Genomic DNA, 13,251 nt, shown 5'->3' on the forward strand with positions numbered 1-13,251 from the left:
CTCTTCTAGAGGGTTAACAACCTAAGTTTGCAGACCAAAAGTTAGAGAAAAAGGAGAGCTGCAAGGACAGCCAACATTTTTGCCCTAGCCTTCCAAGGTCAGTGAAGACTCAGGACATAGGAGAACCTACACTGTAACATCATTTAACTCAGTTGTGTCCCAAATTTCTGATCAGAGATTATGGGGCCACAGAGGAAAGTGATTGATGATGTAGAGTGTGCCTAAGGAGAGTCACATGGAGAGAAAACATTCTGTCAGGCTTTCACAGAGAGCAAACTGGTCAAGCAATGGCTGTGACTCATCCACATGGCTGACACTGACAAAGGATCTACAAACTGTGGTACAGGGTTTCAGGGTTTCAGGGTTTCAGGACTGACCTTATCAGATACAAAAGCTACATTTCTTGTTATATAGGTCTTGCTTTATTTTGGTCTTAACCATCCAGCAGAAAAGTATAAAAACAAAGTATAAAAAGTAAAGCCATGTCAATATACTGAGCTGTAAAAGGCTCAAGTCAACCATTTCTAACATTGCCAGTCTTACAGAAAACCTACTACTATTATGGACTACTGAACTGTTTTGTAATATTTTGCTGAATTCACACACTTATAATATTTAAATGACAAAACTAAACAAAAAAAGGGGATACAAATGAATGACCATTCTGTATCTGTATATTCAAAATAGGATAGATATACAGCTACATTCTCTTAATTCAATGAATAGAAAGATTTGTTTTAATAGTGTTTATGAACAGGATATCATGTCTGCATCTTGTAAAATGAATAACCACTAAGACAACAATATGCAATATATTAATTATTGAAGCTGTGCTACTAATCAGATTTGGAACTGTCTCATTGCTATTTGTTTCTTAATAAGATTATGAAAAAAATGAAGTATGTGTCTTATAAGAAAGTCACAGGTTTAGTTAAAAAAAAAAAAAGCTTGTGCTTCTGCCTCATCCCAAGCCCTGATGGATCTGCCATGCCAAGCCTTTTCTTGACCTCTTGACTGTAGCCTTTAACCCTCATGCACCACCACTAGCAGGGCCCAACTGTGTGTCCCCAAAAGTCATCTCCCCAGGCCTGCAGCTTTCCTGTCACAGAGTCAAGGAGCTAACACATGCTTCTGCCCAGGCTGCACCTCATGGCTGACCCCAGCAACGTGCCTTCCTCGGTGGCTCAGGATGGAACAGCTGTTGTGTTCCAGGCTCCGTATTCCTCTTACTCGGAGCAATTCTTCTGCACTGACTCTTTTGCGGACTTCTGTGGGCTTGAAGGAGGGAAGCCTTGCATCTGGTGAGACCCACAATCTGGGTCCATCTGATCCTCTGGGGCCTCCTAGAAACACTGCCGTATGCTCTCAGCACCTCGCACCCTGCACCATGCAGTGCGGACCTGTCCTTGCATCACAGAGGTCACTCTCATCCCCTGGACATGTGTGGCCTCCAGGTTTCCCTTGTAAAGTCTCTGTCACTAATCTGTGTGTCATCTAAATGTCCCTGGGTGCCTTGCTCGCTCCAGCTTCCCTTTCTTTTCCCAACCAGGGATCTATTAGTGCAGTTGCCTGGGTCCTCTTCAGTGCAATCGGCTGACCTCCCCATGGTCCTTACTGGTATTTTTTCTCCATTTCTCCTGTTTGGGCCCTATGAATACCTTCAGGTGGTGTCTGTGCTCTGAATCAAGTTCCTCACTCTTCCAGCTCTTCCTACTGTTTTAGTACCAAAAGTTCCAGGTTCGTCCCGGGCAGCCCTGCTTCACCTTGTGGGCTCTGATCCTTCCCACAGGATGGTGCTTAGGATCTTGACCTGGGCTTGCTGTTCATTACTCCCAAGGCTTTGCTGCTTTCAGGTCATCTCAATAGAAAAGACAGAAAACACACAGGAATGGAAGCGAATGAAGTGAAAGTAGGTGGGAGCACAGTATATGGGCATGTGCAGCTGTTTCCATGTCTGCCCAGGAATTTGTGCTTTGAACCAGTAGCACTGCTCAGGTCTGGCTCCCCTCCCTGTTCCACGACTGGAAAGACCAGGGTGGCATGACAGGCATGAGACATTTGAGGAGCTGCCAGCCCTTGGGAGGCTCCCTTCCCTAGGCCCATTCCTTCCTTTATTCCTTGTGCACATCTGAGGGCTGGACAGCCTACTAGTCAGTGCTGCATGGGGCTGTGGGAGGGAGTCAGGCACCCAGAACCCTGTACCTGCAGAAGTGAGGATGGCCTGGCCATGTGTTGCAAGGGTGAGCCTGATAAACCCCAGGACTTGGTCTGGACAGGTGACTTTTTCTAGTCTCTTAGAACAGATCTTAACTACATTCCTTTAGGCTGGCTCTGGCTGTTGGTTGGTTTCAGGGCATTTGGCAAATTTACAGGAAGATTCTCAGTGGACAGAGACAGGGGCAGACCCAGAGACAGGGGCAGACCCAGAGACGGGGACTTGTGGCCCTAACACCCATTCACTGCCTTTCCCTCAGCTGGCATGTGCTGTAGGATTGGGATGTGAAGGAAGAAGAGTTGGGGTGAGAGTTGGGGTTTGCCTGGCCTGTGGTCAAGGGCTTTGTGTAGAGGAACCAGCTGGGGGAAACACCGCTTGAATTTAGAACAGAGTTCCTGGAAATAGCCTCCTTGGGAAGTGACCTGCAGAGCCCAAGAACATGCAGGGCCTTCTGTGATCTAGGGTAGAGTCGGAGTGGACTACAGTTGCCCCAGGCCGCAGTGGCTGCCTGGGATCTTGGGCTGCCCCAGCTCCCTGCCCTGGATCTCAGCAAGGTGCACCAATCCACGCTCATGGTGCCCCAACCCCGCAAGGGTCACCAGGGTGGAAACCAAGGAATGTAGTTTTAGATTCAGGCTTTAGTAGATTTATAGGACACTTTCCATTGATTAGGCTTTGGTTATGAAGGTGAGCTCCTACTGGTCTAGCTTCCACATTTTTTATGTGGTTTTACAGTGTTTCTGAATTTATGCCTTCTCTCAGGCGATCTAAGGTCATTAGGACAATCAGGGGCCCCCAATTTATAGTAGAAGTTAAGCTGTGCTCATCACATGCCAGGGGGAATCTGAACATTGCTGCTGGCTCTGCCCTAAGCTGATGTAACAGTTTTGAGGAAACATTCTTTTTTTTTTTTTTTTTTTAAAAAAGTAAATTTTATTGCTACATTTAAGATATACATAATGATCACATTTGCCATGGGGAATTTCTACCTGTACATGATATATCTTGATTTTTCTTTTTTTTTCCTTCCCAAACTGTTCCCCACACTTTAACCCTTCTTGTTACAGAAACTTTGCTTTCATTTTTTTCTTCTCTTCTTTTTTCCCCCTTCCATTCTTTCTGCCTCTCCCCTCCCTTGTTCCCTTTTTTGTCTGAACATTTTCTTTTTTAAATTAATTTTAATGAGAAACAAAGAGCAATGAGACAGTTTTAAAATCGATTAATAGGACAGTTTCAATAATCAATACACTGCATATTGTTGTCTTCTTAGTGGTTATTCATTGTACAAGATGCAGACATGATATCCTGTCTACAAACACTATTAGTACAAATCTTTCTTCTCATTAAATTAAGAGAAAGTAGTATATCTATCCTAACTATTTTGAATATACAGATACAAAATGGCCCTTCATTTGTTTCCCCTTTTTTGTTTAGTTTTGTCAGAGATGGGTATTCCATCATCATTTAAATATTGTAGGTGTGTGAATTCAGCAAAATATGCCAATATAGTCCAGTAGTCCGTAACAGGACTGGGTTTTCTATAGGAAGTTGTTGACTTGAGCCTTTTACAGCTCAGCATATTGATATGGCTTTACTTTTTATATCTCATTTTTATACTTTTCTGCTGATGGTTAAGACCAAGATAAAGCAAGACCTATATAACAAGAAATGTAACTTTTGTATCTGCCAAGGTCAGTCAAATCACCTCAGGATTTACCCTGAAACCCTGTACAGCAGTTTGTAGATCCTTTGTCAGTGTCAGCCATGTGGACAACTTGAACATTTTCTTCTTAATTTACAATATCTGTTATACATTTTGGTCCTTACTCGCCCTTTCAGTTTCTCACACCAGAGAAACAGTGCAATATTTAAATATGTGCATCCAGTTTATTTCACTTAAGAGCATGATCTTAAGATGCATCCATTTACCTAGAATGTTTCAAGTTTATCTTTCTTTATGACTGAGTAGTACTCCATTGTATAAAAAACACACTTTCTTTATCCATTCATCTTTAGATGGGCATTTAGACTGAGGAAACATTCTTAAAATTAAATTTTTGGCACTAATTTTTTCAACTAATTTTGTAGAGCCTATAAAATTTTGGAGCTGTTTTCCCAAATGGCCACAATGGTTTTACATATAATTAATATTAAATGTCCTTTCAGAGTGTGCTTCTTGGCTCTGACCACAGTGTAGGTACATAAACTATGGCCTCCATGAGCTGGAGAGATGAGGGTTGTCTTAGTCTCTTTCCTCATTGTGGGGATGAAATACCCAGCACCTGCAGTTTAAAGAAGAGGAGGTTGATTTCAGCTCACGGTTTAGAAGTTTCAGTCCTTGCACCGTCAGTGGCATCATGGAAGGATCTGGGTGGAGGAAAGCGTTTTGCTTTGTGGAGGACAAGAAGCAGAGAGAGGAGGAAGGATTGGGGGAGGGGATACACCCTTGCAGGCCACGCCCCCAGTGACCTGCCTCTTCCACTCAGCCCCTCCCCCTCAAGTCAAACCAGCTGTGACGCCCTGTAATCCATCACCTTCCACAAGCACTGAAGCTCTGGAGGTGTGTGTGTGTGGGGGGGTACAGACAGAAATCATAACAAGGGAGAGGGCCATGTCACTGGGGGATGACAGGCGATGCTCAGAAGGTCTGGTGGCTTGCTTAGAAGACAAACACTGGCCTAGAAATCAGCCCTCTGTGTGGCTGATCTGGTACAGGAGGGCCAGGTCTGGAAAGAGAGATATGAGTTGTCCGTTGATTCTGAGAGTCATGGTCCATTTTCTTCCCATTGCTGTTGATTTGCAGCTGAGATGCTGAGACAGAGATTGGAAGACCTGGAACAGGAGCGAGGCCACCTGGCTGTGGTGCTCCCATCCCTGCAGCCAGCCATCAGCAGCTTCCTGGGCTACCTGGTGACCCAGGCCCAGGCCACCCTGCACCGAGCTACTCAGCCGTGAGTACTTGGGGTCGCCACCTCTCTGCCCACACTTTTCTTGTTGCAGTAAAGAGCTGAAAGGGGTTGACTGTCAAGACCCTCCTCTGCTTTTGTTTGGGGGAATCTCCTCATTTTGGGGTCTTCCTATCAATAAATGTTCTCTGAATAAACAAGTTCTGATGTGGTGCTCTTACAGTAGGTGACTCCCACTGCTGCTCTCCTTTCCTCTGACACTGAAGTGTCATCTTGTCCCTCTTCCTTTCTCACACGGCAACCTTCCCAACTTGGTGTTCTACTTCATTCTTCCTTTTGTTTAATCACTGGAATAATTTCTTGCTTTCCATCCCAATTTACTTTGCCCATTCATCGTGTTTCTATTTATTTAACAAACATGTGCAGAACAGCCCCTAAGGGATTTAAGAGGAACTATTTTAATCTTTAAAATCTTCATTGAAATGAAATGTGTAATAACATCAAGCCCAGGCTGGGCAACTTAGCAAGAGTCTCACAAACCCCGGATGACATTCACCCTTTAAGTCATCCGTGAGTATACAGAGCAGCCGCATTAAGTACATCTGTAGTGTTGTACATTTGTAGTGTTGAACAATGGACATTGTTCCTGTCCATTTCCAGAGCGCTAGAATCAGGCAGCTCTGGCTCCATTAACTACTGCCTCTGCACTCCACCCCCACCCCCGCTAGCCTCCATGCTTGTTTCTGTCTCTACATCTTACTTCTCCAGGGCCCTCATATAACTGGAATCATCCTCATGTAGGGTTTATGCTTTTGCGATTGTCTTAGGATGACATCACCTTCTTCCATGTGGTAGCCTGTGTTAGAATTTCCTTCCTTCTTAGGGCTGGACACTATTTCATTGTACAGATAAATGTTATTTGGTTTATCCATTCATTCATGCACATGCAGGAGGTAACTCAGCAGTCATGGTGATGCTGGGATTAGTATTTTATGTATTTATTGCCATGTGCACGTAGAGATCTCTATCAACACCATCTTTCCATAGCTGGGCCTAAGGAAAGGGAGACCAAGTCTGGGAGACTGAGGGCTCGGCAGACCAGGGGTAGTGCTGAGGCAGACACAGCATGGAGCTTCAGCTCGTGTCCCAGCACTGGGCTGCTACTTCAGGGCCAAGTGCCAAAGGCTCTGTTACTGTCTTGTTAGCCTGACGTGCGGAATAGATGGAAAGCAGTGGCTTGGCTGTATCCCTTATAGAATGTGATTAGTTAAAATAAGATAGTGTCCCGTGCTTTCAGTTGTATTGGGTTGCATCATGGGGCATCACTTACTTTTGACCATTTTGGGAGCTACCAAAATCGTGATTTCACAGGGTTCGCCTGGGATGTCTTCCCCAAGGTACAGGTCTTCATTGCACGTTTGCTAAGCCAGAACCGATGCTGTGTGGCTTCTCAGCCAGCACTTCATCTCCTTTTCCTCACAGGAGTGGCCCCCTTGCTTTGATCTGTGTCCCATTCACTTCTGAGCCCCTGTGACCTCTGTTCTTGCTGCCACTCCCCAGATGTCCACCATGATCAGCAATGGGCTTCTGGTGCTTGACCTGAGTGGCATCTTCTGTTCTTTCTCTGCTTGGTGTCAGTGTCAGCCATGGTGCCCAACCTGTGCTTTGGCCTCTGTCCACCATTCTGCCTTCTCCTGGCTCTGCTGCTCCCAGCTGTCTCCTTGCCCCTCCTCCTTGCCCCAGGTCCTGTTCCCCTCTGTGTTCCCACACCGACATCCCTCCCTTCCGCTCTAGATTGTGTTCTCTGCTCGCTGAATGGCATCTCCTGGGTGTCAGGTGCCATCTGCACAAGACCCCATTGGAGTGGCAACTTCACTAGTCCCCTCTGCAGTGTTCCCACCAGCTCAGCTTCTGTGGGACCTCTCCCTTAGTTGCACCAGGTTACCATTCTATCCATAAAAATGCAACCTCTTTTTATCTTTGCTTCTCTGAAGTTTACTATCTTTCAAAACTAACTCGATTAAACTTACTGTCCTTCTCCCACTCAGCCCTTGTCCTGTATCTTGGCCTGGTGACCTTGGCCTCCATCCAGGCTCTTGGTGCGGCACACGGAGCTCTGCCTGGCACTGTCATGTGGCCGTGAGTGCCCTGGTGCCTGCACGTTTCCACGTCCACCAGCACGAGCTGTGTACTGTCACCAACTGCTCTCACCCCAGGCCAGGAAGCTGCCCTCCTCAGGTACCCCCCTGTCAGCTGCTTGTCACCCTGTGATTCGTTGAAGCTCAGTGGCTGCGCCTCTGCTTTAGGTCAGGAATCTATTTCCCAGATTGTGTGCTCCCTGTTGGTTCACAGCTCTCAGGGGCCACATGGCCCTGTGTTTGCCTTTGTCATTGAGTTTAGTGGCCATGTGGTATACGTGTGTACACAGGTTACAAGCCGATGTGACATGGGGAGAGAAAGAGGAGAGAGAAGAGAAGGTTACTGCAGACCCCCTAAGACTCAGTGAGCAGAACCTGGCCTGAGGTTGGGAGCCTACCTCCTGCCCTGGCTCCTCTTATGCACAGCAGAGTGTGCCCTCCAACCTCTGAACCCCTTACTCCCTTCATCGAAAAGTGAAGGGTTGAGTCAGGTCTGTTGCTGATGTATTGCCTTGGCTTTTCTTTTGACAAATTCACCTGTCCTGTTACTGCCATGCCTAGAAAATAACAACTCAAAATCCACTTCTTTATTATACCTTTATAATGCATGCTAACAAGATTGCATAGTTGCTGATAATGAAGGGCTCCTGTCCTTGAGACACCAACTGCTCCTGTGGCCTATGACATCTGCCCCTGGGTTATGGGACAGGCAGGTTTAGAGAGACTGCAGTTCTCATAGTGGCCCCCAGGGGGCCCCCAGACACAAACCTTCTCAGGGCAGGGCTTTGAGTCCAGAGAAACCTATTTTCCAATGAATGGTCCTTTTCCTGTGGAAATAAAATAGTTATAGGAACATGATAAATTTTTAAAACTAACCAAATGCACAGAGAAGTACCTCTTAACCTTTCTGAGGTCAATATGTGAAAATCTGATGATAGCTATAGATGTCTTCAACTGTAGGCCGCGCGGGCTTATGCACGCATACTGCAGTGAGCAGTATCAGCAGACTCGTGGATCTGGGACAGCACCAGTCACCCCTGGGTTGGGGGCAATCTTTGGATCTTAGGATATTAGCAAATGTAAGCACTCAGGTATAACCAGCTCCCTTAAAAATTATTTTTATTGTCATTTAAAAAATTATTGTTTCATTTACTTTTTTGTATAAAAGAAGACAAGTTTCAATTTTCAGAACTTGGCGTAGGGTGTAGCTCAGTGATGCAGTACTTGCCTCGCAGTGTGAAGTCCTGAGTTCCATTCCTAGGAACACGCACACATTCACGCCCATACCCACATGGGTAACCGGAAACACTCACCAGGCAAAGCCCACTATGAGTTGGGCAGCTGCCACTCAGCGTGTGGTGTGAGGCCCAAGCACCACCTGTCCCCTCCAGAGCCCTGAGCAGGCTTGCTAAGGGATCAGCAGGCCATCCCTCTGGGTCCAGGTGCAGGCTCACAACCCTGGTCAACACAGGGCCCCCAGTGCCCTTCTCGCCCCCGCCCCCAGGCACCGGCCTTTTCACAACTTGCATTTGACCCAGGAGCCAGCACAAATAACAACTGTTCTCAGAGGATCCATGAAGTGTCAAGGAACAGGGATGAATAGACATGGTCTCTGTGCCGCTGGGGGCTCATAGTCTGATGTTCCCGACCTCAGCCTCCTCTGAAGATGGGTCTTCCTGCTGTGCAGAGTTGCACATGGCATTTCATGCAGAGCTGGACTCAGTCCTCCCATGTAAGAGAGGGGTGCCCGTGCCTGGCCCTGTGGCCATCACCTCAGAAATCAGATCAGTTGGGGAGAAGATGTGGGTCCCCATAGGAATGGCTGCAGCTGCAGGGGAAAGATGAAGCCGGGTTGCACCAGGCTGGGATCAGTCTGATGTGAGGAACAAGAACAGCACCAGGTCTCTGGAATGTTCTAAGAGGGTAGTGCTGTTTGGGACTCTGGCTACCCATCTATTCCAGATGCAGAGCAGAAAAGAGCTGACCAAGAGAGCTAACTTATTAGGGACTCAGTGAGGGACAGAACAAGAAGGAAACAGGCAGAGGAGGAGCTAGCTGGTGGCAGGGTGAACATAGATGAGTTGGAATTTCTGCAGATTCATTAGGCTTTGGAAAGATACCAGCCCTAGGAAGCTGGTGAGGTAATTTGTTGATCCACTGTCCACTGACCAGTACTAGTTCAAGATCACTGTTCAGTGGGGTCCCCTGACTTAGGAGTCATTCTCTAGCTGAGTGTATGGCAGCCCAGCCATAGAGACATGCCCCCACCCTAAGAGCTGCAGTCACACTATTTTCAAAGCGGAACTCTTGAGATACTCCATGTCTTTACAGATTCACCCTTCCAAGGAGGTTTCTAGAATCTACTAAGTAGGTGCTGTAAATAAGCAAAGAACAACAAAACAAACCAAACAAAAAATGCTGAAGGAACCTGGTAACTTTGCACAGGGCCTGTCAAGATGTAATTGTCCCCATGCTTCTGTCCCCATGTCTCTCTTGAGATGGACTGAACAGGGGACTAAAAAGGTGCTGTTGCAGGTATTCTTCCTCTGTCCCTCTGAAATAGGTGACTCTTGCATTGTCATGTGTGGACTGTTACAAACTGTAGCATCACAGGACCCAGTGACAATCTACTGCAAGCTCAGATTAGAATGACCACACACTGGGGACTAGAAAGTAACTTGTACCAAGGACATAAAACAAGATGACTGTGAGCCACTTAAAGTTCTCCATATTGCCAACATGCCAGGTATATCTCTGGATCTTGAATTGGAGCTTGAGACCCCAAAAGTGATGCTAGCATGGGGGACCCAGTCAGAACCCCTCAAAGAGAGAAGGGAGAAAGCAATAGGGGGAAGAATGGGCTGAGGTGAGCCCAGGGACTCCTTGGAACTTGCTTTGGAATTAGCAGATTACATGTAACAACCTCCAGATCAAGTCCTCCCATTCAGGCTCTTCCCATAAATTCAACAGAGGTGTGTGCTGAGCCCATGGCATCAGGCACAGTTTTTCTAAACTCAAATAAATATGCACATGACCTGTGAGACAGTCACTTCCCTGAGTGGGGTGAGGCCATGTGTAGTGGTGACTTTTCCGGGCTCTTCACTCTCAGCCATCGCAGACCCAGTCCTCCCCTAGAGAGGAACTGCAGGCGACCTGGATCGTCATGGCAACTCCACAGTGTTCTCTTCTGCCCTCAGAGAGGCCTTGGTGATTCACAACATAGTTTCTGGAGGTTTGTTTCTAGGTCTAGAGCATACTTGGGGGGTCTAGGACAGACACCATTTCTTCAGTGAGAGCTTCTGCCTGATAGTTTTTGGTCCAGCACAGAATGGCCATCTCTGGCCTTCCAAAAGCTGCTGACATATAGTGCTTGAGGGGGCACCTCCCACCTTCCCCTGTGGTCCTGGTGCAGGATGCTGGCAGGTCCTGGGCAGCCTGTCCTTGCCCTTTCACTGTCCTCACCCAAAGCTTCTGCAGGCAGCCTGCAAAGCCGACATCCCTGGGGACTTGGATCTGGGTGCTGCCTTGGAGAGCAGGTAGCAAGTGAGGACCTCACAGGCAAGCCCATTACATGCCTGCCTGGACCCATCCCATGCAGCGACCACATCTTTCCTCTTTTACTGTCACTGCAATTGGCACTCAGAGGGTTGCATCTTGAGTGACATCCAAGGATGAAAACATTCATTTGCTTTTTCCTGTGGTGTAGCTCTTATTTTACAAATGGGTTTTATGCTTCCTTATATTATTGCTGGAAAGACAGTGGAGAGGGCTTGTTTTCAGTCGAAGGCAGGCCCAGATGGGGGCCTTGTGAACCCTGAGTCTGAGAGAGGGATCTTAGACGCCGCGTCTCTGTTGGCCAAGTGCTGTTCTAACATCTTACCCTGCGTGGTGTTTTTAATTTTTGCCGCTCAGGGGTTTGCTCATTTTACATACTGATTAGTTTATAGCAGCAATGCTAATTTGCACTGACATTAGGGATTACACATTGAGACTTACTCAGGATAAAGGGAGCAGTGCAGGAGAGGCAGAGGGTGCGGGACTCTGAGGACTGCAGGCGTGGGGGAAGGGAATGTGTCCCTGCTTCGTTACTAAGCTGTAGTGGGGCTTGGGCCCAGCTGTGGACCTGGGGGACCTTTTCCTGTACCTGAGGCATGGGTATGAGAAACAGACAGAGGGATTTTGGTTAATCACAAGGGCTTTTCTTATGGATTAAGTAATGAATGTGATTAACCATAATATGGAGAATTCCCAGTTACCCACTTGTACCTTCTCTGCTGCTAATTTTCAATTCTGTGTTGATTTCCTTTAATAACTCCCATCCCGACCCAGATGGTATCTATTTAGGAAATTCAAGAAACTCTTAATATTAGCATAAGCAGAGCAAATTGGGAAATGAATGAGTGCAAAGACATGATCTAATGCAATAGGAGACTGAATATAAATGACTTCTGGAATTTTTAGGCTATGGACTCATTAAGTCACCCAACAAATATTTGCCAAAGCCTATGACATGAACTCAGGTGCCTTCCAAGGCTCGCAGTCCAGAATGGTGAACTCACACTATGACTCTGAAGCCAAGAGAGGACGTGCATCCTCCTCGGAGAGATACTGGCAACCAAGAGGGTTCAGAAGCATGATAATGTGAATACCCACAAACGCACTGCGCTTTTAGTTTTCATTTTCCTGTATAGGATGGTGAGTCCTGGTGTGAATCTGCTGCTCATCTTCCCGGGGCAAAGATGATGACTTTGGGAGGTCAACTGTCAGGACGGAGGTGCTTTGTCTCCTTCCCCAAAGACCCCAGTGTGTGTGTGTGTGTGTGTGTGTGTGTGTGTGTGTGTGTGTGTCTTGCACACAATAGGTGCTTCGTGGTCAGGTGTTATATAAATGGAATCCCCATGACAGCATTATTGTCCCAAATTGTCCCAATTGTCTTCCTCACTGTAAAAATGAGGCAGGATCAGATGGCTTGTGTGAGCCCAAGGACATAGCTGAGGAGGACAGAGCCAAGGCCTGGTGTGACACTGAGACCTGTCGGTTGGGCTTACTGATGTGCTCCCAAGGAGCACCTGGCCGGAGGAGCGTGGTTAGGAGCCAGGGGTGCAGGCTTCTGAGGGCGCTGGGAACATCACGGTGTGGCATCCATACACACTGGCAGTGGTGAGCCCAGCCTGGTCGGCGCCGACTCCCGAGCACTGCCTTTGCTCTGTCTCTGGCCACCCTCAGGTCCCTCATTTGCCCTGAGACTTGGTTACTTCACTGGCAAAGTTGATGATGACATCTTGTCTGTGAGGTTCCTTCTTTGGATGTGGAGGAGAGATGGGAGAAAGAAAAATCCTTTACTGCTCAATGCGGGAGGGCTGCCGAAAAGAGGCAAGGACCCTTTGGGAGGGAGCTGAGAGTGGGGGTTATTATCGGGTTGGACTAGAGGTGGAGCTTACATGGAGAGTATGTGTGGTACTAGGCGCTGATCAGGAAAAGCTTGGCTTGTGAGATAAACAAAAGAGGAAGTTTAAGGTTAACCAAGCGGAACAAGATGGAAATCAGTCTAGGAGCTGCACGTGGTTAGGCTTGGATCCCCACGCCATGGTACCCGGCTGACTGTTGCCTGGGTGCAGACCCATCACCGTCTTAGTTCTGTAAGGAGATGATCATCTGCGCACTGCATTCTCAAGTCATAGAAGTTAATTTTACTCTGAGTTCAAATATTTTTCTGCTGCTCCTACTACTATTATCATTTGCCTTTGAACACATGAAACAGGGAAGAAACTTCTATATTGCATGGTATGTTATAGTAAGTGATATTCGGGGTTATCGATGTTTATTAGATGGGGTTCTCTAGAGGAACAGAAAAAGCATGCGTAACTATGCAGGAGATTTATAGGACTAGAGGCAGGAGAGCCCACAGTGGTGGCCGTGGAGAGCAGGAGGACCCAGTAGCTGCTCAGCCCAAGAAGGCAGAAGTACCTGGCAAGCGCAGGGGCCTGAGCTC

At 47.2% G+C, this 13,251-nt stretch overlaps 1 protein-coding gene across 1 annotated transcript in view; it reads left to right on the forward strand.

The window, feature by feature from the left end:
- Disc1 (disrupted in schizophrenia 1) overlaps positions 1–13,251 on the forward strand; it is a 352,530-nt gene that overhangs the window by 87,444 nt on the left and 251,835 nt on the right. The window contains exon 4 of the mRNA XM_023700878.1: positions 5,019–5,166. Within this exon, the coding sequence (XP_023556646.1) occupies positions 5,019–5,166 (148 nt within the window). The remainder of the gene's footprint in view (positions 1–5,018; positions 5,167–13,251) is intronic.

The sequence above is a fragment of the Octodon degus genome, unplaced genomic scaffold (genome assembly GCF_000260255.1).
Source record: "Octodon degus isolate 3935 unplaced genomic scaffold, OctDeg1.0 scaffold00127, whole genome shotgun sequence".
NCBI classification, from domain to species: Eukaryota; Metazoa; Chordata; class Mammalia; order Rodentia; family Octodontidae; genus Octodon; species Octodon degus.